Source organism: Denticeps clupeoides, chromosome 13 (assembly GCF_900700375.1).
Source record: "Denticeps clupeoides chromosome 13, fDenClu1.1, whole genome shotgun sequence".
Classification (NCBI taxonomy): domain Eukaryota; kingdom Metazoa; phylum Chordata; class Actinopteri; order Clupeiformes; family Denticipitidae; genus Denticeps; species Denticeps clupeoides.
The window spans coordinates 3,621,334-3,647,284 of NC_041719.1; the positions used below are offsets into that span (position 1 = coordinate 3,621,334).

A 25,951-nucleotide genomic window follows, 5' to 3' on the forward strand; every position below is an offset into this window, starting at 1 on the left:
CTCAACACAGCCCTTTACAGTGTCTTGTTTGTCACAACACAAAAAAAAAAAAAAAAAAAGAAAAAAAAAAAGCATGTCTACAAATATAAAGGTGCTGTAAAAATCCAGATTGTTGGTAAAAAGATGAGTCCCCATCTACCTCTTCCCTACAACATGAACAGCCAGAGGAATTCATAATCAGGCAGGAATATGATTCACTGTTGTAGCGTTTGCCGAAATCTATTACTATTACATTTACCAACTTAAAGCAGACATAGTAGGGCAAACGGGAAAACACCCCTCTGGCTGCAGGTTAAGCAAAAAAGGGGATGAGCGGAAAAAGGAAACGTTTCATTTCCAAATCAGTCAGCTGCAGGAGACGGGCTCTTTTTCTGGCTTGGAGAACGGGACCGGCTGAAACAGATACAGAAAGAAGTTAGTACATCACAACAGACCATTCCACCTCATTGTAATGCATGACGAATATCTAAGGCCCAACCCCCCCCCCCCCCCCCCCCAATTAATTGTCTCTTGGGTGGTGCGAGGACAGGCCTTCAGTCTCACAGCAGCTCATTTCCATGGCAAGGAATCCTTCGTTTATTCAGGAATCCCACCTGAACTCCCCTCCCATTAACAACCCCCCCTCCCCTCAATACTCTTCCCTCTCCACGAGAGGAAGGTTCCCAGAGCCTTGGAAACGGACTGTGGTCGTTTAGGCCATATAAGGACAGGAGTGTGGTACCCCCCCCCCCCCCCAAACACACAGCTGGGCCAAAAATTACAATAAAATAAACTACACCAGTTCCTAACCTAAGAGCACCCTTGAAATTAACCTCTAAAGATTCAACTGAAAGAAGCTTAATGAGAAATTCTTAACACTGCTCTGAAACAGGTCACTCTTAAATGTTAGTAAAGCATTAATGCCACAACCAATAATAAGGACCTTAGAAAGTTTGAGTAGTAGTTTAAGTTGTAGTAACCTCTCACAGACACACACACATAGACCAACACTCACACTCACTGACAGTGCATGCTCTGTGCAGCTGAATGTTACAGGCATATGTTAACAATGGTATCAGAGTGTACAAAAAGGCTGAGTTCTGATCAAGAATGACATTGACTCTTGGGTTTTGTTTACCTTTGAATGCAGTGGCAGAAACAACATGTACAGAGAAGCGACGGATGCTAGAACTCGAAGACACACTCGGAGGGTCTTGAAGTCTGATCTCTCGTCAGCTCTCTCCTCTCTCTCTCACCCTCTCAGAAGCTAAATCATGAAGCTGGAGCTTTGAAGGGAGGGGGGCCATAACTGGTCGAGCGAGCTCTCAGCGCAGTACTGTGGTCTGCAGTAGCGGTAGTGCATGGAATTCTGGGAGGGGGGAGGGGGCGGTGTGTGCGCGTGCGCAGGAGGCAGGCGTCTTGTCAGAGCGTGCGCAGGCCGACCTCCCGAAACCACCAAGGCGCAGGCTGATCTCTGGTCAGCGCATGTCACCCTCCCGCAGGACGTTTAACCCTGGTCAGTGCTTGAGCCGGCGACTCCCGCACTCTTTAGAAAAACAAAAGAAGTGGAACAGCCTGGAGCAGCGAGTCACCGGAGTCTGATCACGAGTCGCTCTTTACAGGTTTGGGGGGGCTGGCCTCTGTAGCTAAGTTCATACTGAGGCTGCATCTGAGAGAGAAGAGAAGAGAGAAGACCACCCGCTCCCGGTCCCCTGAACAACCCCCATCACTTTGTGCCAAATTGTGTCTGTCGGAGTCTAGGCTCATCTGCTGCGTGTGGGAGTGTCTCTGTAGCTAAACGAGGTCTTGGCCGAGTCATTCTAGGCTGGGTGACCTCCAAGAGAAAAAGAATAAAAAAAGCAAACATTTTAACTAAATTAAAAATATAGAGGGTGGAAATGGAAAGGTCTGGGGGAGTGGACCCTAACTCTTCCTTTAAAGAGTGGGTTGGGAAAATTTTTGCAATCTGACTACAATTGCCCTGTACCCAAACCCCCCTAGCCCTAAACTGAAGTTTTCACCCATTTCCATCGAAGGCTGTCCGTCCGTCGCGTGAGCTGCGCAGTGCGTTCTGGGATTTCATCAGGCGGCTGTCGGTCTCCCAGGAGGGTCAGAGCTGACTGGAGAGGTGGCCTGACCTTATACAAACATCTACCTTGACTACAAACACAACCTAGCTGGACTGAATGGATGGGTTCTGGACAAAATGTCACTGTGTGAGGGCCCTCATACTACAATACTGTATACTGAACAATACAACCTACTCCTTAAAACATACTGCATGGCCACATTTATAGGTTAAGACATTCAGGGCATTGCAGCAGCAGGTGTGCTGGAAAGTTTGGGCCGAGCCAACAACTTACCTCTCCCTCTCCCTTTTAGCGCTGGCGGAACGAGACCTGGACCGGGAGCGAGAGCGCGATGCAGAGCGGGCGCGGCGCCGCGACCCTGAACGCGATCGGGACCACGAGCGCGAACGACTGCAGCGAGACGTAAACGCATGTGAGATCACCACATCACAAGTACAACCGAAGTGTATCAGTGTCGGTCAACCCACCTCCTGGCAGGAGTTCTGGACTTGGAGCGAGCCGGGGAGGCAGACCTGAACAGCAGAACACACATATCAATCTCTTTCCAACTCACAACGTGTATTTTGGACATTTTAGGTGGACCGAGTGGTCTGCTCACCTGCTTCTGCGCTTTGAGTATGAGGGTGAGCGGTATTTCCTGGGGAAGAGTTGGAATATGGAGGTTAAGACACTGTGTCTGGAAGAGTACACAATATTAAAACTGGCTAGACAGACAACATACCGGTCATTGCTACGGCTGCGAGAGCGGGAACGGTAGCGGCGAGTCCTGGACCTAGACCGGGAACGGGACGCGGATCTGGACCTGCAGAAGAGCAACACAAAGACGTCAGAGGTGCAAAGAGGACCAGCTGGCTGCATCGTGCAAATGCAATTTGCTCCAACACGGCATGCAAAGGGCCATACCTGCTGCGACGACTTCCTCCCCGCTTGCTGAAGCGGTAGCAGTCGTAGGCATAGTGCCCGCGATCGCCACACTGATAACATCGGTCGTTGGGGTCGAACTGCCGTCGGCTGGGCCTCCCAAAGCGAGACTTCCGAGACATGCCGGTCGAAAGCTCCACTCGGATGCGCGAACCACAAAGCATTCTGGTAAACGAGTTAAAAAAAAAAAAAAGTTTTTTAATCCTCTTTAGAATTGCATGAAGGTAAAAGTATCAAGCCTCCGCCCCACTTACTTTCCATCCATGCCCTTCACGGCGTCTTCGGCGTCGCGGGGGTCCTCGTACTCGACGAACGCGAACCCGGGCGGGTTCCGGGCCACCCAGACGTTGCGCAGGGGCCCGTAGTAGCTGAACGCCCGCTCCAGCTCGCCTTTCGCCGCCCCGTTGCCCAGGTCTCCGACGTACACCTTGCATTCCAGGCTCCGGGAGGAACTTCGGGAGGACGAGTAGTACGACATGTCGCCCCTGGGGACACATTTACAGCAACTTGGATCACGTAATCAACTTCTACACGCTCACTACTTGCAAACAAACCGGAGGAGATCCGCAGAAGTAGTTTCCAGCTTGAAAACCGCCAAACCACGTGACACTAATCTACGTTTCACGGCTACTTAGCCGCCTGGGAACATGCCTACGACCGGTCGTAACTGCGCGGTGACATAACAGCAGAGACCGTCGGTGTAATTTTTTAGCGCGGAGGAACCGCGCCGCTTTTAACACAAGCCCAGATTCGGTACAAAAAAAGGCCCCTGAGCGGGTCGAGTCGGCCCGATAATAAACACACAAATGCCACACTAAAACATTTTAGATATATTTATATACACATCATATTAACATTAACACCCTGGTTTAGCTAAACGTGCGAGGCCATCGAGGTTTCCTTTATGTCGCTGGCGCCACGCCGCCTAACTAGCCAGCTAACTCGGTTAGCCACGCGAATGCTAACGAGCGCGTCGCGTCTAAAATTCCAGGGATTGCAACAAAACAGGAACAGAAACCACGCGGGAACACGGGCCTGTCGCTCTTACCGTCTCGGTCGCCGGCTTCCGTCGCTGTTCGACCGCTCTTTATTACCCCCCACGCAACGAACGGCCGCGCTAATCACCGCGTAGCAACGAGCAGCGCGCCCTCCAGTCCTGCCTCGCGGGCCCGCTGCGCAAGCTGTGACGCGGCTTCCGCTTCCGGCCGCGCGCTGCCACCGAGCCACTCGTGACACGAATGCTGCTTTTAACAAAGTTCTGCTTTTTTTTTTTTTTTTAGATCTTGTTGTCGGTTGTATTGAAGAACAATTATAATAAGCATCTTATACATTTCAAAGGCTTTTATAGTCAGTATTTGCAGCATGGGGCCTTTTCTTTTTCGAGACCTCTGGAAATCGCCCTGACTTGCTGTCAATCAACTTCCGGCCCCAATCCTGACTGATGGCGACCCATTCCATCATAATTTGTGGGTTTTTGTTTGTTTGCAAGTTCTCAACTGAATTAAAGTCCAGGGAATTTCCTGGCCATGGATCCAAAATGTCAATGTTTTGTTGACCAAGATACTTAGTTGTCTCTTTGACTTATGGTGCTCTGTCATGCTGGAAAAGGCATTGTTCTTCACCAACTGTTCTTGGATGGTTGGGAGAAGTTGCTGTTGAAGGATGTTTTGGTACCATTGTGTTCTGAAGCAAAATTGTGAAGATGAAAAGGAGCCCCACACATGGCTGGTCTCAGGATGCTTTTCTGTTGGCATGAGACAGGGCCGATGGTGGCGCTCGCCTTTTCTTCTCTGGACAATCATTTTTCCAGAATTCCAATTCCGAACAATTGGAAAGGGGCTTCATCAGAGAAAATATATTAACCCCAGTCCTCAAAAGTGGCTTCTTTTAAATTGAAGTGATTGTCATTGTGAAACCCTGCAGCACAGCACATGGTGACACAACAAAATGTGTCCTCTGTTTTTAACCATCACCCTTGGTGAGCAGTGGGCAGCCACGAAGTAGTAGAGCAGTGTGTGGGGACGGTACCTTCATCAAGGGGACCCTTGATGATAAATATGCAGTTACAGGGATGCTCAGGTTGAAAAGGTCTTGAAAATCCTTTAAGTGGCAAGCTACAAAATGGTAGCCATGTAGTCACAAGTACAGTACTCAATGTAGATAAAAAAAAATCACAACCCACTGAGGCTACACCTTTAGTCATGCATCAGGATACTTAGGACAGTACTTGAGTACAGTGCCAGAAATACACCACCAATTGTGTTATTTTTACATGACAATGGGCCTAGAGCTGCAGTTTCACTCATGTTATGTTGTAAAGTGTGAGGTGATTAGGCCCAGTACCAACCCCTCCACCCACCGTGACACCTGAAGCTTCACCCTGAAACTCCTCACCACTAGCAGATCTTCATGTGTGCGTTTAAAGTGGGGTTCTCCTTTATGGAACTGCCATGCAAATAAATCACATCCAGACCAGAGCAGTTGAAAATAAATAAATCATATTCAGTCACCTTAATTTCTTACATTTTAGGACACAATACAACTCATGCCATGTTCTTCAAAAGCAAATCCTGTTTCAGTTTCTATAATAAAAACTTATATTATATTTTTTTTATTTAATACATTTCTGTCTATATATTCTTATACCACATCTCCTTTTAGTCAGTTATTATTTTTAGTATTATCAGGCAGAGAGAAAGAACCACAGGTTTCACAAACACAAGAAATCTAAATCTGACGCTGGCCACCTTGACACAGAGGGAGCGGGTTAAAAACACAGACATTGACATCAAAGAGCATTCTACAAAAGACACCAAGACACAGATGAAGTAAACCATATGCTCTTTTCACAGCTTTTGTTTGTTTCGATGACATCTCTCTCGACGGGTCAGCCTTTTCTCGGGACACAAACAAGAACACTGTCACTTTTAAAATGTCCTCTGTGCAAGGAAACTCCATTTGGATTGTAAACCTAGACATCAACGTCATGCCAACGAAGGAGCTCATGCACTTTTCACATCAGCAGCACACCTACAGAGGAGGAAGAGTATCTCCAAAATGATGGCAAACACCAGACGGGCAGTGAGTTTACTAAAAAATGGAGCAGTTTTGGATGTAAACGTGGCCGAGCGGCTCATCTACTCATAAGCATGCTACAGCCCTGAACCTACAGAGACAGAGAAGGAAAGCACATTATACCAGCTCTCTAGGGTTAACCTTTTCTTTGCACACCCATAACCTGGTTGGCAAATTGCGACACAATGTGTATGTGTGTGTGTGTGTGTGTGTGTGTTTATTCAGTACATTTTCATGTGTAAACTGATTTTACAGAACAAATTTTACAAAACCTGAAATGACTCCAAAGATAGATATATTGATAGATAAATGAAAGTTTTGCTAACTGTGAATATACTAATAGAGTAAAACTAGCCACAGCTTTATAATTACTGTTACATATGTATGTCTGGGCTCTCTTCTCTGGCACACAGAATACGTCTTAAATTGACAAAAGTGTTTATCAAAGCCATAGGTCCTGCCACCATGTAGTTAGGAGTACATGAAGATAGAAAATGTACAGTGTTTCAGAGGAAGAGATTAAAAAATTGTCTGGTCTTTTAAAAAGTGTATAAAGAGTTCTAGGTAAACCAACCACAAAACAAAACTATTTGAGACGGGAGCTGAAACAGCGGTATAAAACAGTACACATGTACTATTTGGTCAAATACGCCTACAGAAAAAGGTCAAAATAAGCAATATATGTCTTAAGTGTATACATGGAATTGGGGATTTTCCTTTAATCACCTGCTTACACCTCCGTAACGCGTTTTAAAGAACCTCACTTATTTATTGCAATTTTTCACCCATATGTAGCCTTTGGTACAGTGTTACAATCTTAGACCACCGAAAGCGAATTATTTATTTATCTGGGAATTAGTCTGGGTATTTATCATCTAGTGTATATTCACTACAATCAGAATAATCTGCAATACAAGTATATTGACAGGTGAGAACCATTTTACATTTTGCCCAGTTTAAGGGGGGGGGGATCACCATATTTTGATCTAACTTTGTGTCTTAAAATGGATGGATAACAGTATACATAGTGACCAATATTCTGTAGTTTGTCCACTCTAAAGTAATAAAAAAATACTGAAATAATTAAGATCAGGAGCTTTTGATATGAACATTTGACATTATATGTATACATTTTTCCAAAATTGTCACTTATGCCCATATGGTTCACACCCATGAAAGGCTGTCTGACTGTCATAGTTTTACACAACCTTGGCTAAAGGAAAGCCTTTGTAGGGTGCATACGGGCCAGTTCCTTTTAGATTCCAATACTAAACACTTGAATTATATTGATATTTTTGAAAAATTACGTGTGGGCATGTTAATAGTTATTGACGCTTCTCCCAGATGCTGAAATAAAAAAAACACACCTTTTTACTTGGTGGCCCAAGGTAGCACTGTACAGGTCCTACGCTCCACATTTAGATGAAACAGATTATGATAAATTTGGAGGGGATTCATATTGCACGTCATCTCACGGTTGATTTGGTTTTTGCCATTAACAAGAAAAAAATATATATTAATCATAATCCAAACCCAGTGCAAGACCTATACATTCTAAAGAAATTAAAAAGTTGAACAATACGTCTTCTTAAGGCAATAGCTGATCAGGACACAGGAATAAAGAGCCAGGTATACACATACCTACTACATAACAGTCTCTTCAAGTATTAAGTCAGTATTAAATAGTATTCACTGCTTTGCACTGAGCTGAACATCAACATTCGAGAACACACGTGAACATATAAAAAGTTGTGGCTGAGAGAACAACGTTCGACTTTATGGAAACACAAGCTGTTTATCATCAGCGGTTTTGCCGCATTCTTTCTGTGTTCTGAAACCCAACCAATATATTGATTTTTACAGAAGTGCTTCAAGGCAAAAGCAGATCAGTGGGAAACAGACGAACGCTTACACGTCGTCAGTGGGACCTGGCTGCTGTTTCCAGCTCCTTGCCCCACGTTTAAAACAAATTAAATTGATTGCAATCCAAGCATGCTCGTAGAATTAAACCATGCCACTACAACGCTGCAGCTACGCAGTTCTATCATGCATTTCTACCCAGAAACCCACAGCGAAGTCTCAGCCCAAAGGTTAACACGAACACGGTAAACAACATGAACACTCTCTACTGCCTTCCTCCCGATCCAAGTGCATCGATCCATGCAGCTGAATTAAGTGTCTTCTGTCCAGGAAAAGCATTTATTGATGTTACAGTAAAGTAAAGATAATGGGGCTGAAGTTAGAAGATCACTGCTCACTGCAGGGCTGTAAATTGTAAACGGACCCGACATGACATCTAGCAGAAACCACGGTGGCCTGAAGGGACGAAGCAATGAGCAGAAACCCTGCTGGAGTCCAAACAGAGGTCTTCCAGGACATGGGAATGAACCAGAGAGGAAATATTAATAACAGTGGTTGACTGATCTAATTTCTCCTTGCAAATAAATAAATAAATAAAGCACAAAATACATTTAAAATAAATAATTGTAAGAATGGTGTCTGTGAGAAAATATTTAGCGGACTTCATTCTGTACAATGTCAACATTATGGTGAAATTCCTTCTAATACTGATCTAGAGGTTTTCGTCGCCTTGTTTTCTTCACATCCTTAGTACTAAATGAACAAATGTGTGTATTTACATGGACGTGCTTCATTCCTTTCATTTCTTTCTGCAGTTTTCTTGTTTGGTCCATCACAGTTTCCCTCAGAGCATCTGTCTGAAGAAATCTTCCTTCCTCACCCGGAGGGTAAAAAAAAAAAAAAAGAAAGCGATGGACCACATTTTCAAAACTTTATACACACAGACGCGCGGCTCTCTTTCTGGTCCGACGTCCCTCGCCATTCCAGTCTGTCTGGTGGGGGATGCTTCGCGTTCACACCGCAGACACCAACACACCGGAGCCTCCAACTCATTCTCTTTCTTTCACTACCTGCTTTTTCCTTCTCTTGCTCATACTCTTTTCCTCTATCTGAAATTGATAGTCAGTCTCTCTTCTTCTCTCCTGGATTTCCTCTTCCATGCTTCTGTACAGGTTAGGGGTTCAATTTCCAGCAGTGCTGGTACGAAGAAAAATGTCCTGTGGCCACATGTTCTTTAATGGAGTGTGTGGGGGATGATGTGTATGTAAGTATTAAGGTGGACTTGATAAATACTCTCAATTCCTTCCATGACATTTTGTTATGTCCGCGTCTGCAGTGGCTCGTGAGGCGCGTCGCCGTCCCTGCTGCCGCTTAGAAGCCCTGGATGTGGCAGTAGGCCTCCAGGCTGGAGAAGAGGATGTAGAGGAGCCAGAGGCAGAGGAACAGCAGGCTGGTGAGAATGCGGGGGAGGCGCGGACCGCCCAGCTCCCCGCCGATGGAGGGTCGCCTGCGGAACAACAGCACGCCCATGCAGATGAAGGCGAAGATGGTGAAGAGGGTGACGGAGAAGGCCAGCGAGCCGGGCTGCACTTTGAATTGGTCGCCCTTTGCCTGCCAGTAAACCGCTGCCACCGACCACGCCACGCCGATGCCGAGGAACACATTCACCGCATTGCTGCCAGTCACATTACCGACAGAGGCGTCCGCATACTGGTCCTGTGTGGCTGCCACCTTACTTGCAAAGGTGTCTGAGAGGGAAATGGTAAAGTTGAAATTGGAAAAATTAAACAATAAACCGGATTTGTTTTAACCAAAATTCCATATTGAACGCAAGTATGAAAAATATAACATACAATAAATTACAGTACATGTAACAAGGCTGACATTTCAATATGGTACTACAGTATTACAATCAGTTTTTGAAAACATCAATGTTACAGTATGTCATAATTAATTCCATTATCATAACATATCACCCATATCACCATAACATTTGGCCCATATCACCCACACAAAAGTGTTAAATGACACATGGTGGCTTTTTAAGATGCCTCACCTGGTATGGAGGTGCCCAAAGCAACAAACACCACAGCGGTCACCGTGTCCCGCAGGCCGACGGTGCAGCCAAAATGGGAGGCCAGGTCCCCGATGACGGCGGTCAGTAGGCCAATGACCGTGATGGACACCAAGAAACATGCCCAGCCGTTCCAGTACTCTGTGGGCGGCACACAGGCAAACAAAACTTTCCAGAACACGGTGAGGAAGTGCATGACGTAATCGTAACAGGACGGCAGGCGCTCCTCGCGGCCTTCCTCTTCATCTTCATCTCCGTCTCCTGTAACACACACACGCACACACATACATTTATTGCATTGTAAAAGATGAAGCTACTAAATTATACATAATGTAACATCCTAAGTAGGACAGGTATGATATGTGACATAATTCTCTGAGAGACTTATGATAAATTTGGTACAACGCATCACACAGCATTACTTCAGCAAGCACAAACTCATTACTGCAAGCTGGTACATATTTCTCATCAGTATGACGAATGGTAGAAGTGTTACAGGCTTGTGCTAAATAGCTTTACTCGCCTGAATTAAACTGCACTGTAGCACAAAGCCCAGACGGGGGCAGTAGAACATCACAATTAATTCCAGTTTCTCACACGTGCATCATTCATAGGCGTCTGCCTTCGTAATTTGTCAACATGATTATGAAACGGGACCTGTGAGGAAGACGCCGCTGACTTAATTAACTTAATTTTCTGGACAATATTACACCATCGTCAGCAAATGTGACATCTGAGGAAGACTGTGCAAATGGACACAAGTCCAGAAAGGTCCTTGCATAATCATGTTTGGCATGTGAATGGCAGGCCAATCTTGGAAAAGTGAGAAACGAGGGGGGTCTGGGGTCTGTCTCAAACGCATTTGTCAAATTGCACAAACACCACCATACATCAACCTGTACATAAAATATGTGCAAACATAGGTATTCAAGTGTATAGGTACTCACAAGTGTATTCACATATAAACAGTGTACACAGGGTGTGCAACACATGTACACACCCACTCTCAGGATGACAGAGAGCCACTCACCCGCACTGACAGTCACAGCTTCGACGAACTGTTCCCTCCACGAGTGAGTGCCAATCACCAGAGCAAGGTTAGTCTTCTTAATGAGCTTATCCACTGTGCTCTGCCATTCAAAACAGATATAAACACACAGAGCTGTTAGCAAGCACAAAGCATGCAGTCTGGTTAAATGTCAGGCGTAAGACATAAAAGAATTTGCAACAATCCGTGCAAAGGTCTGTTAAAATGGTGCTATAGTTTTACACCCACACATAAACACTGGATAACTTAACATTAGGCTGAGATTTGTCTGAGTGCACCAGAACCATACTTCATTCTCGCATAACTAAAAGCACTAGAACGGCTGAGTCACATCTGGCACTGGAGTCTAGCAGCATGCCCATAAAAGTCTAATTTGTCTTTTGTCCAAATTGTGACTAAACACGAGCAACTTGAATGAAGGTGGAGGCGCCGCAACTTCCAGACTCGCATGCAAGTGCAACTGTTAAATAAAATATAACCTACAAGACAAAAGCACCCAAGACAAAAGCACCCAAAACATTTCAGGGGAAGCCTTCAAGGGAGCTTGTCTCATTTAGCTTCCCCGTAATTCAAACCACAGATATGCTCAACGCAGCTCCACCAATAACCCGGGTCTGAGTCTGTTGTCTTAAACAGTTATGACTGATCCCGTTTTTCCAGTCTCCATTTCCTGAAGCCTCTGTGGTCACTGAGAATAACAAATAAGCGCCAAAACCAGGGCCGGAATCACTGTGGAGATTAAAGACCATAAAAAATTAAAGTGTCAGGTCACCATCTGTGATGGGTGTCCATGTCATTGTTTCTGTATGGATGAGCGACATTCATATTTCTAAGCCCTTTTATCCATGATTGGGTCACAGGGTACCAGTCCATCACTAAAACTACACAGGACCATGACTGGGATGCGGTTAGCACCGTGGCCTCACATCTCCAAAGTTGCGGGTTCTATGTTTTCTTCCTCATGTCCTTATCTTTCCTCAAACTTGACTAACTCGAGTGTGTTTGTGTGTGACTGCTTTTAATCTGAATCATTCATGTCTAACCTGGCAACCCTGCCCCTCACAGCTCACTGCAGTGGTGTAAATGCATGTGTTGGATGGGTAACCTGAAAACTCTACTGACCACCTGCATCTTGTTACTCCTTAGGTGCATACCTCAGGGTTTCTCAGGATTAATTATCTGGTTTGGACCCTTTTCTTCCAGACCAATCCTGAATGACATTTTTTGTTTAGTAAAGGTGGACAATGAATTGCTTGGCCTTCTGTTGGTTACTTCACCATCTGTCTGGATTTCCATTTTCACTTCTTTTTACCCCATACATACATATTTATTTTAGTATCTGTCAAAAGCCATCTGCCATGCAATATCTGCTGGAAATGCTGTTATCATGACTTCCACTGCACCTCTGGATCCTGGTTCATGTTACAAATTCATGGTATCAGTGCATTAACAATAGACACTTCTGTGTGTGTGTGTGTGTGTATCAGCTAAAGCTGTGAAAAATGTAATTGTTTTTACCTTCATGACGTTACCACCTACACCCCAAATCCATGCATTTATTCAATGTAAATACCGCATTAAAAGTATGAATTTAGTAAATATATAATCAATTTTAAATGAACTTGTTCATGCAATATAGTATATTTGATGTGTGTATATACAGAGTTTATACATATAATTTTGTTATTGCGATATGATTACATTTCCTGGTCCCAGTCAGCCTTGTGTGGGTGTGGGTGTCAGAGACAGCTTTAGACCTGTGTGTTTCTCTGTAATTAGGGATGTGAAGCACCTTAAACTCGTAAGACTCCTCTATGACCACCTCCAGGCGACTGTGCTCTCCCAGGACGGGCTTCCCCATCTCCGCTATGCGACGCGCCTCCTGCTCCTCAGCGCTCAGCTGCCCCTCGGCATCCTCTGAGAGAGAGGGGGGGGCAGAGATGAACAGAGAGAGTGCACAAAAGATGGAGAGACAGGGAAGAGGTGGAGGAGAGGGAAAGGGTGGATGGGGAATGGATGACAGACAGAAAAATGAAGGAGCCGATGACGACTGTGAGCACATAAAGACGGGGAGACTGGTGGGTTCTAGGGAGCTGCTGTATCAGCAGAGGTGGGCGTGAGAGTCTGACAACAGCCACAAAGGAAAACAGAGATTAAAGATGACGGCGGGATGCTTATGCAAGGCGACAATGAGGAACAAACAGAAAGTGGAAGCTGCTGAAGACCACTCTGAAAACAGGCGACCAGGGTAGGCTGTCAGTCAGCAGGCCGACAAGCAGACATAACCACCCAATGACACAGCCTGGCACTTCTGACAGGACCCCTCTTTCATCCCAGCTGCTCTCTGGGGGTGGCAGCTTCTCCTTCCCTTTTCCTCGTGGTCAAAGGCCCCAAAGGCCAGACGCACACAGCTGGCTGAGCATCTGCAGCCGCTAACAGCACATAGACTCTAATTATAACATTAAGACCTCATTATGTTGCCATGACGCTGTGGCCATGTCTGCACAAGAATATTTAGTGGGATGGGATGGCCACAATGAAGCGATGAACAAAAGGGGGGACCTGCAAAGCATCTACTGCCAGAAAAGTGCGAGAGATGACAGGGTGCCACTGGGAGATGCATCATGGGAAGAACTCTGGTGTTACAGTACCTTGGGTGAGTAGCAGGGCTGTGGGGGAAACGGGAAGAGATTAGGAGGTTAGTGGTCGGCTATTGCCGCTTTAGCGAGAGACAAAGGTCACCACAGAGCCCGATGTGATCATGAAGAGGAAGCCACTGTCATTTCCTTAACGTGTTTGCTCAGTGTTGTGACTTGGATTAATGTGGATGGACACATGGGCGTGTCTAGTGCCAAACAAAGGAGAGAGCACACACCTGAAATGCCCCTCTTGAGCCAGCGTGGTTCTTCCAGCACGATGTAGAAGTTCTCACGTTTCTCATACTCCTCGTCGTCAATGATGCGCACTTGTAGTGTCTGACTGTATGAAAACACACACAGACGGGGGGGTCTGGCATAGTCCATGTCGAGCAATTTGCGGCCATATCCGAAACTCAGACGCAGCGAAACAGCCGCCCACACATCTCAGAAACACTTAACAGATTTCCTTCTAGGTACACTGGGTCGGGCCCCGCCCCCAGACACAAGCGACCCCGAACCCCCCGCTCAATTCACTTCAGAGAGCAGGGACCCGCGTCAATATTTAATCACACGCGCTCTGAATTATTCAGCCAAGGGCACGAGCATACACTCCCACAACACACACACACACACACACACACACACACACAGACAGAGGGGAGTCCGGTGGGAGGCAGCTGTGTGTTTGCAGGAAACGAGCACCAGGAGACCAGGTGGCACCACAGGGACCGTGTGTAAAACACGTTACTATGACAACGCATTTCGAGCGACGAGCATGTGACCGAAGATGACAGCAAAGTTCCCAAGTGGGCGTGGTAGTAGCCTTGTAGGGTAAAACAAGTCTCAGGTTCAAATCCCACTTTGTGTCCCGTTGTGTCCCTGAGCAAGACACTTAACTCTGAGTGGCTGCAGGGGGACTGTGCTCGTAACTACTGACTGTAAGGGCACCTGATAAATGCCATAAACGTTAATAAGCGTGGGCATGTGGGCACTCTGACCAATGGGGCTCGCAGAGAAGGGCAGGTTCTGGGTTGGGGGATACCACCGTGAGGAAACTGCAACACTCGGCTCGTGGAAAAACACACCTCATTTACACCACTACTACCCAGGGACATGGACGTTACACACACACACATACACACACAGCCCAACTCTTAATCTCACACACACAGGCGGAGCCTTTTCCACCTGCAGAACCGAGCTGCCGACGCCATGGTGAGTTACAGCTTGGCGTGTGTGTGTGTGTGTGTGTGTGCGTCAGTGTGTATTTCAGCATGTTATCAACAGAACCAGGCTCATGACAATGTGGCCTTCATGAATAATGCAGTAGTGTGTATGTATGCACAGCTCCCCCAGGAAGGGAAAGCCAGGCAAGTCAGACTGAAATCTGTGTAAAGTCGTCCTTCTCTGACCGTCCACATTCTAACTAACAAGAATCACGATTCCTAATTTAGACGTCAAACTTCGACATTCAGGGAATCATTCCTTCCATCTTGTCATCACTTGCCAATATGCTGGTCACAGGACCCATAATTCTTTGTAACACAACTTGTCATTTTATCATTTCTAACCTTTTTTGTGATAAGTGTCAATGGCCGTTACATAGGAGACCCAGGGAAGGTCTGAGTTGGGTCACTGTTAGGTCTGATATGCAGAATGCACAGTTTAAAGAAAGGGCTCCCTGTCATACACACATATCAATGTCTCTAAAAAATGTATGATGCTTTTAGGTCTGAATATCTGAATGCCAGAAATTCACTCCGGACAAACGACATGCGAGCCGCATTGAAAATGTGAATTGGCCACACTAGCATCTGCCAAAAAAACATCACAGCCTGGCAGCTAGCAAGCACCAACAACTCCCAGGATGAAGATTAAGACCGCTGGCCTCTTCCTGCTGCTTACATTACTGCGTGTCTAATTTACAGTGGATGAGATTTTTATTAAGATAATCTCTTAATATTTAAAAAGTAAGAGCATTTAATTTTTTTTGCAATTGAAAAGGATGTTTGTGTAATTTACGAGCGTGTGTGTGAAGCACAGTGTGTGTTCGAGGTTAGAGCGTGTCGGGAAAGTGGAGTACTGCGTCCCACTGGCCCGTGTGTGTGTGTGTTTGTATGCGAGTGTGTGCCTTGCGAGTGAGGCAGCAGTGTATGTGAGCTGAATGCTGAACTCCGGGCCTTCTCGCTGTTTCTGGTGTGCGATGTCTTCGCCACTTTTCTCTTTGACTGCACACTGAACATGAGCTCACGGAGTGTTTCCAGTCTGGCGTGCACTTCCACGCGGCCCTGTAAATGTTCACAGAGTGGTAGTAGCGTAGTGGTTAACACACTCGCCTATGAACCAGAAGACCCAGGTTCAAACCCCACTTACGACCATCGTGTCCCTGAGCAAGACACTTTTTGCCCTGAGTGTCTCCAGGGGGGACTGTCCCTGTAACTACTGCCTGTAAGTCGCTCTGGATAAGGGCGTCTGATAAATACTGTAAATGTAATGTAAATGTTCACTGCCTCACCTCTCTAACTTGGAGTTGGAATTGAGCGCTACAAAATGAGTTTTTGCTTTTACTGCAGCTTGGCCACGACATCATTAACTCATTAACAATAAATAAAACTGCAGCAGTAGTTGAGCAGAGAAAATAAATGTTGCCTTGTTTTTTTAGCATAAAGAGGTAATAAAATCTACTGAACTTGAACAAGTTGCCTGTCCGGCATGTGGTGCTTTTGTGTTTTTAACCCACAAGTAGCTTGAGTAAACACAATCCTATCCTCTGGAATCACACAAATGCCCCTGCAAGCTTCACGTGGGCACCTGCACAGCTGGGTCATGAGAAACAGCATTTTTCTTAAGGTGTACACGGTGTTGGGATCAGGCCCAGCGGGCGGAGGGCAGAGTAGCTGCAGATGCTGCGAGGTTGGAGGTTGGAGAACCAGATGGCATCATGTGCTCGATTCGTAGAAGCAGCTCTGCCAGTGAGACTGAGACTGTGTGTGTGTCTCATATATGTGTGTGTGTGTGTGTGTGTGTGTGTGTGTGTGTTAACCAGAAAACAGGTCGTAATAAAAGGTCAGGAAGAAACGACACCAATCTCACACTCACGTGGTTTGGTCATTGGTGAACTCCAGCTCTCCACGTGTGTCTTCGTAATCCACGCCCCCGCCCTGGGCTGTGCCTGGTTCTGTGTGATATGGTATGATGACGGTCCCACGAGCACCAGAGTTCCTCACCACGGTGACCTCCATAGTCCCGACGCTCTCACTCACACGCACCATGCGCTCGCCGAACGTGAAGATGCCGGCGTGATCGTCGTCCAGGATGGTCACCGTGGCCACGAGTGGCTCCAGTAGCCGGCCCTTGGGCACGGCACCCGCCTCGTCGCTCTCAAACATGCCCTCGGAATCACCAACCCGGAGGTTCATCAGCCGCACGAAGAAGTGCTCATCTTCCTCAAAGATGTCGTCATCAATGATGCCGATCTGAAGAGGCAAGACAGGAATACGGTTTTTAAATCGGGAAAAATGTTCAAATATTGGACGGAGAAGATAGGTGGTTAGAGAGTGGAGTGAGGGAAGATTTGCATGTGCAAATCAACAAACCCTCACTCGACAGAGGTGGAGGCCTCAGACACAACTTATCTCCAGCTTATAATGCTGCCCGTTCATATATCCCCAGGAAAATCAGGCCCAATTCACACGTCCACCAGGTTGGCCACACTTAACGACCCGCTTAATGGGGGGCAGGATGAGCTGCCAGGGCGGGGCCGTCACATCTCCCCCTCTCCCTTCTTTTGTCTCACTTAACAAGCCTATTCAAGGCGGGAGTGAGGTGAAACCAACCTGGAGGATAAATTTGTGGTCACAAGCCAACTTCCCTCAGATTCCCAAAGATCTGCGGATGCAGAATGAAATGTCTCTACCGTACAGAAAGAAAGTCCAGTTGCCGTGACTCAACTTTCAGACAAATTCACCTGGATGACTGAGAATCTTCAGACTTTAAAAAACGAAGTTTTGACAGCGTAAAAAACAGCGCTCAGGCTACCTCCCCCCAACCCTGCATCCCTGTGCCAGTAATTAAAGGACATAAAAAGCGCCAATCTGGATGAATCTCCCTCGGCATTAACAGTGTAAAAAAAGACGTCTCAACTCCCCGCATCTCTGTGCCAGTAATTAAACAACATAAAAAGCGCCGTTCAGGCTACGTCCCCCTCGCATCTCTGTGCCGGTAATTTAACGGCGAAAAAGGTGTCGTTTGGGCTGTGTCCTCAACCCCCCCCCCCCCCCCCCCGCATCTCTGTGCTGGTAATTTAACGGCGTAAAAAGTGTCGTTCGGGCTGTGTCCCCCCCGCATCTCTGTGCCGGTAATTTAACGGCGAAAAAGGTGTCGTTTGGGCTGTGTCCCCAACCCCCCCGCATCTCTGTGCTGGTAATGTAACGGCGTAAAAAGTGCCGTTCGGGCTGTGTCCCCCCCCCCCCCCGCATCTCTGTGCCGGTAATTTAACGCCGTAAAAAGCGACGTTCAGGCTACGTCCCCCTCGCATCTCTGTGCCGGTAATTTAACGGCGTAAAAAGTGCCGTTCGGGCTGTGTCCCCAACCCCACCGCATCTCTGTGCCGGTAATTTAACGGCGTAAAAAGTGCAGTTGGGGCTGCGTCTCAAACCAGCATCTTTGTGCCGGTAATTAAATGACGTAAAAAGCGCCATTCTGGCTAGACACACAAGCACTGGGGTTCAGCAGGAGCGACCCAGGCTGTGCCTCAGCTGAGTTACTGGTGCTCCTCGCCAGTGAAAGCGTGGCAGGTCTGGGTCTGCATGTGCCTTGCTGCCAAACACGAGCAGAGCAACGACTGACAGTTGGTGGCTTCCAGTTATTCTGGGAAATCTGATGCCACACATGTCTCCTGTTGCCCCCAGGAACTGGTGCTGTTTCACCGTCTCAGTGAACAGCTTGAGTTTGGCGGTGTGCTGAATCTTCAGCCTCGTGTAATGAGCATGCAGTGGCGTCAGCAGTTTTAACCGGTGGTTTAGTAACTGTCTCTCTCACCTTTATCTCTTTCCTGGTCTCACCGGGTTTAAAGACCAGTGTTCCCTCGCAGTACTCGTAGTCCGAGCCCGCGTTGGCCGTGCCGTCCTCGGTGCGGAAGTCCACGTAGAATGTGCTCTCCCCGAGTCCGCCTTGGCATGTGACGACCAGCAAGAGCGTTCCGCAGTTCTCCATGCACTGGCTGTGGGAACTCTCAAATGAGATGTGGCTGCAAAAGGCCAGATCGTCTTCTTCGGTGGCCTCGTCTTCGCCGGAGGATGCAGCTTTCCGGGCGTGGTCGGCGGCGTGGCGTTTCAGCACGTTTCCGGCGCCGATCATCATACGTGTGGCCTGGATGCGGTAGAAGGCCCGGCTCTTCTGCTGGTGGAGCAGGGCATAGTAGTTGGCCAGCTCCATTAACTGGTCCAGCTCTTTATCCGGATATTTCTGCTTCAGGTCCTTCAGGATACGGATCACCTAGAAACGCAGGGAAATAAATCTGTCATGTGTGTGTATATATATGCCATATTGATTCATATAAAAGAACATGGATCAGCAGTCCCCCCTCATTAATCATAAGGCCCTTGTGTTGAAAAACTAATATGGAATCAATATTTGTGATGTAAGGAAAGATCAGTAGGAGAGAGAACAGTGCCTTTTTATACTACAGTGCAGGTGTGTGTGTGTTTGGGTAATTTTGTGGTTTCACTATCGTTACACCAGTCACCATGCAGAAAACTGCATTTTAATCTTCCAAAACTAATAATAAACATCAAAGGCCCAAACTGCAGTTATGGGTAGTTCATGTATTGCTAATGCTAATACAAGTATTGCTAATGTTTAATGTTGACAACTGCGATTAAATTGTAATAACTTGCGAATCAATAAGGTTTAGCACGCATAAACTAAAAAATTCTAAACATTGCTGTTGCAGTCATAGATGCTATGCCACAAAACCTGTAGGGGACAATGGTGGCCTAGTGGGTAAGGAAGCAGACTCTTAAACCAAGGGTTGCAGATTAAAATCTGAGGGCTCCTTAGGTCCCCTTGAGCAAGGTACACCCTTTCAGGCTTTCCACCTCACTAAAGGTGATGGGTTAAATGTAGAGGACACATTTCATTGTGTCCACCATGTGCTGTGCTATGTATCACAATGACAAAAACAATCACTTTCACGCTTGTGATACTATTACATGAGGAAGCAGGAAAACAAGGCTCTTCATTTTCCCAGGTATAGCAGAATAAAGTAAAATAAAGATATGATCATTTGTATGTCTGTTTGGCCTTATATTTGAACAATGTTAACAGTGGTTGATAAATGGAATATAAAACAAAGTTTTAGGAAAGTCAGCCTGATGCTTTAATGCAGTTTAAAAAAACTATAGTGTGACATATTGCACGGAACCTGCATATGTCCATATATTCTCTCTGGCAACTGTTAACTGTATAGGCGTAATATGTTTTTGGTGATGTTTTGAATTTGAAGTGTTCATGCAACCACTGCGTTTTCACCATCAGGGGAGAGAAAGATGGACTGAGCATGTCTGCTGTACTTGCTGTAATGATGAACATTTATTCATTAATAGGATTTCTGTTCAAAACTCATTGTTTTGCCTTCATTGTTTGTTCACACTGCACAGTTCTCACTAGCCAGATTTTATACTAAAGTCTTTGTGTGGTTTGTGCAAAGCCATCAATAAACCAATGGTAAAGCAGGTCATGTGACCACGGTCACCTCCTTGCGGCTCTCGTCCAGCTCCTTGGCGTTTTCCATGATGATAGTGGCACTGCTGGAGTTGAGCAGTGTTGCCATGGTGCCCGCGGCGTTGTTTGCCCCCTCTTGGCAGTTGTCTACAGGGCCGGACCCCCCAGCCCCTCCGTGAGGTGGAACCTTCCCATCCATCATGATCTCCGTGCCCTTCGGAGTCAGCTCCCCCTCAGTCTCCACAACGATGCCGCGCCGCTTGTCTGCACGGTAGCGCTTTCCCATGTACTTGTAGAAGAGGAGACGGCGATCGGCGATCCAGGCCAAAACCACACATACAGGAAAGTAGAGCAGGGTGACAAGAGCTTCCCACACCTACACACACACACACACACACACAAATGCAAGGTTGTAAATCCTGTCTTAACAAAGTCACAAAAAGGCCCCTTTATCAGTGAGATGCTGCATTTAGCCGATATATATATATACGACTACAGAACAACAAGAGTGATTAATGGGCTAATGAATCACACAGTTTTACAAATTACTGCACAATACATTTATTTTCCATTTATTCAATTGCAACTCTCATTCAGATCTTTCGCAGACCCAAAAGAACATTTTTGTCCATACACACACACACCTCTACAACCCCTGGGGAGATGACAGCCAGGATCAGGTAGAGCCAGACGTAGGCAAAGATGCTCCAGAAAGCCGTGATGAAGAACACGCGCAGGTGCTTAATCTTGCGTGCCTCTCCATCAGGAATCACCCACACACAAATCCCGATGATCACAAACATGTTAAAGGCCGCGCTGCCCACGATGGTGCCTGGGCCCAGCTCTCCCGACTCGAACCCGTGCCCACACACCTGCCACCAGACAAACAGAGACTGTAAAAACGTTCTCATGGACAAAATACTCCTGCTTCATTATGCTGATACAACATGGGTATCCAGAATATCTCAGCAGGGCTCCTGTATAATCGGCGCTGCCTTGTTTTCTAGGCTGGATCTGTCTGACTCACTTCCTTCTGTAACTCATTCTTCGGATTTCGCTTAGAGACCCATCACTACAGCGCTGCATTTGACGCAAACGCTTGAAGGACACGGTTAGATTTCTCCTGAACAATGCCACACCCACGCTGCGTTCTGAACAGCATGAGCGCCAGTTACTTCTTGCATTTGTTCGGTTAAGAGATAAATAGACTTCATGTGGTCCAATTCATGTAGTGCTATGACAGACATCATAGTGCATGGAGTGCATGAAATCAATACAGATTTAAAGAAATAGACATATATAAACAAGAAGTGACCACTAGTCACTAGTTATCTGTATGTTGCAGAGAAGGAACTAACTACCTACCAAATCCCTTTTATTGGTGTGTAATTATTTGTGACAGCCAGAAGATTAACTTTAATCATGTGTCTATTAACAAAGTTTAAAATGTGATGAGCCTGTAGGCATGATTGACAGCTGACACACATCCTGGTTCCACATTCTGGACAATTTAAACCCCCCACCTGTGAAAAAGGGATCTCTGCCTACACATCTTGGAACTAAGAAACCAAACATGTAGATTGGTTAACTAGTGAAACTGACTCCCACAAACACTATGATATACCTATCGCCTTCTAAATGTATTATGTATTAAACCAATCTGGGAATGTGCTGAAGATTATATTTCTGGGATTCAGGGATATCCTGACCTATAATAATTTTTGTAAGTCTGAAGGTCTGTTTCAAAAGAGATTGAGAAGCTCTAGATTGTGAACTGTATTCTAGTAATTTTTTTTCGTGAGAATTGCCCTGTGGTTTACATCAAATGTCCAAAGGTTCTTATTATAAGCATTACTTTTTGTAAGATAGCATGATATCAAACCAGGTTAAGCAAATCAACTGTGCATGTGATTACATTTGCTTAAGTACAGTATGTTTTATTATAACATAGTTATTAAAGCATTACATTATGGTTGGGATGCAGTCGTGGTTTGTGTAGTCTATTGCAAGCTACTGAAGAATCTGTTCAGGTGTGGAAATCTTGAATACAGCTTTGTGGTTTGCTGAAGGCTACACCAAATGTGTGCATCCCATAGCAAACACATTTTAATGAAGCATTAACATTTCATGTCGTGATGCCCTGCAGTGTGTGACTGACCGCTATGGAGCTGCATGCAGCCCCCACCTGACAGCACGGCTGGCTTGACCTGACCCCACAGGTCCTGACAGCTGTCACAGCGCGTTAATTTACCCAGTTTCAAGAGGGCGCCTGTCTACTGGCCTACTCAGGGGACTTTAGGGCACAGACAGGGCAGTGTGAAAAGAGAGAATAATGTCGAGATAACAGAGACCGAGGAGAAGGGACAGACAGCTGAGAGTAGAGATATGGAAGGAGAGCAGGACAGGACGAGACGTTCGAACCTCGATGACAGACAGGAGGATTTCAGGAGCAGAGGAGCCGAGGGCCATGAGGGTTAGGTTCGACACCGTCTCATTCCAGATGCGCACGGTGGCCACTGTAGTTTCTCCATTGGGCATGGTGATGGTCACCTCCTTCTCCTGCATCAGCAAACACAGCATGGTGAAAATTATATTTCTCACAGCCTCCAGTGCACTTCAGACAATAAAGTCAACGATCCAACATAACCGTGCAGATGAAACATTGATTTAATGTTCCCACCATGAGTTTGCAAAAGCTACAGGGGAGGAAATGTGCGATTCACGTCATGGCTTAGAGCCCCAATCACCAACTGCTCTCCCCGGCACTTTCTCCAGCTTCTCCAGACCGGAACCACTGGCCTGGAGGAGATCGCTGCGCTATCGACCGCATTTGCGCTCCCACAATCACCCATGCCATTGCCATGTGTCCTTTCTCCAGGAATTCCGATTCCTTCTCTCTGTTTGTGTAAACAGGCAGAATAAACTGGCTCTTTTTGTGCCGTTACAGGTCAGTGCGCTTCTCTCTCTGCCGGCTGACATTAGGATAATAAAAGTGACTGATGGCATCCAGAGATCTCTCAGCTCATCTCGTCCTGACGGGAGGGCAGTAAAGCCCTGATATAGTTTCCAGGGAGCCGTGACGGATGAGCTCTTTCCTGCTAACCTCGGATTTGGGAGGAAGACCCCGAGGAGCTCCCCTCTCATGGTAAAGTTCACCCATCAAGAACAATGTACTTAAATCATACCTGGCGTCTGTGTCTACAGAAATACACAATTCAGTATACATATTCAGGTAAACATTGCACCCCTCTCTCACTCTTTTAATTTGCTCATTATCTGTGAAACAAAGTTGGCACAACTGGGTGCCCAGAGAATAAAAAAATAACCGAATGAAATCCTCTAGACAGGAACTGTTGATTCCAATGAGTAGAGGAAGGCTGGCACTGGCAGAACCATTTCCCAGCCCTGCCACAGTCGTGTCATCCAAATAAATGAATAATTAAATCAATAAACTGCACTGGATGTCTAGCCTCACAAACCGTTCGGAATTGACAATCGTAAAAATGCATAAAAAGAAAAAACACACCAGGTTCATTCACAGGGAAGCTGCAACTCTGGCATGCTCTCCCTGTTCCTTCTGCAGGCTGCTGCCAGCTGACCACTATCTGCGAATGCAGACACCGCTCTGTAAAGGCCACATGGCGTTTCCCCCCTCGCCAGCTTTCAGCTTCTCATTTAGTTTTTATCCTAGTAAGAATTGTTTGGCATGCTCCGAATATCCTCTGAATATCGCTTAAATCCTACACACAATCATTAGGCAGCTTGCCAAGGCCTAAACTCAAAAATTCAAAGTTGCACGCACCCTGTGTGCCAAGCAGATTTGTCCCTGCTGGGCATTTGAATGCATTATTACAAGCAGATAATCTTTCAGGACATATTTGTAGAAGCATCTAGATACCATCCAGCCTGGATAATTGATTGAAGGATCAATTATCACCTGATCAAAATGTTCTAGAGATGCTCAGTTGTGCTGACTGTATTAATGGTTAACTGTGTTGCTCGAGATTGTTATTCTTTCTACATCTTTGAGCGCACAGAGATGCAATCAATGCAAATCAATGAAAATTTATACTCCTCCGTAATGCTGCTCTCCTGCTGCTACTTTCCACTGTCGTCTCGGCAATGTTCCTTCCTTGATTAAACCTGATGTAAAGCTGCACTAAAATGACTCCCTTACTTTTGTGCATTTACAGACTGGCAAGAAATGTACAAAACCCATGCTAACAAGGATGGTGTGAATATGATGATGAGGCCAGTTTTTGCAGCCCGGTGGCAGACGAAGGAGGCTTAAAGGAAAGCCACACACAGAAGCCCCTCAGAGCCTTTAGCTTCCCAACTTCCCCCAGCAGCTTTGCTGATAAGCCCCTACTGCCCAGGGTCACACATCCTAAACCAGATGTGGCAGCGTGAGATGCGGAACAGTCATGTGACGCGTGTGTTGCCAATGCAGTATTTATAACACTTTTAGAATACATCTGTTGATCTATATATAAAATATAATTCATATGCACAAATGTAGAACTATATTAATCCTGATATTTTATTCACGTTGATGCTAATGTGCCAGTTGCCAACTCGAATGTACTTTGTGCAGAACGTCCACAGTAGTTTGACCATAATTGTGCATGAAGGTAAAGGAACAGTCAATTAAATAAAATACATGCTCATATTTTATTCATGTTCATACTGTATTAATACTAAGCATGATGTGCAAATTTAATTGTGATATAATGAGTATCTGAATATCCATCTTGCCTGATACCAAAGTCCTTCATTGCATGAATGAATTTTTTTGTTTATAATAACAAGATTATTTTACATTTAAGACATTTATCAGACGCCCTTATCCAGACTTACGATCAGTAGTTACAGGGTCAGTCCCCCTGTAGCAACTTAGGGTTAAGTGTCTTGCTCAGGGACACAATGGTAGTAAGTGGGATTTGAACCCGGGTGTGTTACCCACTAGGCTACTACCACCTACGACTTTACCATCTTCCACACTTATAATCCTGCCTTTCTATATTTTTGGCTCAGATATTTTATTTACCGATCAGCAGGACTGGTCAATGGCCACAGCTGTGGTACAGGTAGCACTAAGGTCACATCTGCCATTCTTTTTAACATTGATCATCCCTCACAGCAGATAGTAATGATCCGTCTGTGGGTTGTTGCAGCAGGTGGAAGAGGTCACCTGCTCCAATAATGACTTTTTTCAAGCCCACATTGGTTAATGCTTAATCAATGCCAAACAGCTGCATCCGCTCTTCCCAAGTTATCTAACCCAAGTGACACTACTGATCACACCGATGGTAATCAATAACACCCGTCTGGGTTGAGAAATGTCTACAGCAAACAGAACAAGGTGATCTTTAGTGAGTCATTTAGATAAAAGCAACTAGTTCAGGTGAGCAACAGGCCAAACAATCAATACAGTCATCATAATTGGTCATAATCAGCTAATCAGCTTTGGTGGTAGTAGCCTACTGGGTAACACACTCGCCTATGAACCAGAAGACCTGGGTTCGAATCCCACTTACTACCA

The 25,951-nt window shown here is 45.9% G+C and overlaps 2 protein-coding genes across 6 annotated transcripts in view; both read right to left on the minus strand.

The window, feature by feature from the left end:
* Window positions 1–46: 46 nt before the first annotated feature.
* srsf7a (serine and arginine rich splicing factor 7a) lies at window positions 47–4,187 on the minus strand. Of its 3 annotated transcripts, XR_003751665.1 has the most exons (9): window positions 4,039–4,187; window positions 3,245–3,475; window positions 2,973–3,155; window positions 2,791–2,871; window positions 2,668–2,706; window positions 2,537–2,581; window positions 2,343–2,459; window positions 1,118–1,525; window positions 47–393 (listed from the first exon to the last, which is right to left on the minus strand). XR_003751665.1 is itself a non-coding variant. In XM_029000453.1 (8 exons), exons 2-8 carry the CDS (start codon window positions 3,466–3,468, stop codon window positions 342–344), a joined length of 741 nt encoding a protein of 246 aa, XP_028856286.1. In that variant the 5' UTR covers window positions 3,469–3,475; window positions 4,039–4,187; the 3' UTR covers window positions 47–341. The 3 variants fall into 3 exon arrangements, 2 of the variants coding, with proteins under 2 accessions (XP_028856286.1, XP_028856285.1); XM_029000453.1 differs by lacking the exon at window positions 1,118–1,525; XM_029000452.1 differs by having other exon boundaries at window positions 47–1,525.
* A 1,281-nt stretch (window positions 4,188–5,468) lies between these two features.
* slc8a2b (solute carrier family 8 member 2b) overlaps window positions 5,469–25,951 on the minus strand; it is a 63,089-nt gene continuing 42,606 nt past the window's right edge. For 2 of the 3 annotated variants that reach the window (XM_029000323.1, XM_029000322.1), the window contains 11 exons: window positions 22,831–22,968; window positions 21,054–21,281; window positions 20,441–20,785; window positions 18,727–19,182; window positions 16,786–17,162; window positions 13,923–14,026; window positions 13,699–13,716; window positions 12,840–12,964; window positions 11,030–11,129; window positions 9,982–10,260; window positions 5,469–9,673 (listed from right to left, as the gene is read on the minus strand). In XM_029000323.1, the coding sequence (XP_028856156.1) occupies window positions 9,297–9,673; window positions 9,982–10,260; window positions 11,030–11,129; window positions 12,840–12,964; window positions 13,699–13,716; window positions 13,923–14,026; window positions 16,786–17,162; window positions 18,727–19,182; window positions 20,441–20,785; window positions 21,054–21,281; window positions 22,831–22,968 (2,547 nt within the window). In that variant the 3' untranslated portion in view covers window positions 5,469–9,296. The remainder of the gene's footprint in view (window positions 9,674–9,981; window positions 10,261–11,029; window positions 11,130–12,839; window positions 12,965–13,698; window positions 13,717–13,922; window positions 14,027–16,785; window positions 17,163–18,726; window positions 19,183–20,440; window positions 20,786–21,053; window positions 21,282–22,830; window positions 22,969–25,951) is intronic. The other variant, XM_029000324.1, reaches the window with a different exon arrangement.

Bases quoted from the DNA above. Each gene is read 5' to 3' on its own strand.
- srsf7a (XM_029000452.1), bottom strand. From the start codon at position 3,468: ATGTCGTACTACTCGTCCTCCCGAAGTTCCTCCCGGAGCCTGGAATGC. The intron at 2,707-2,790 runs GTATGTTGTCTG...ACTCTTCCCCAG, and splicing joins CGCAGCCGTAGCAATGACCG to GAAATACCGCTCACCCTCAT. The intron at 2,460-2,536 runs GTGGGTTGACCG...GTCTCGCTGCAG, and splicing joins TCCAGAACTCCTGCCAGGAG to TCGTTCGCGCTCGTGGTCCC.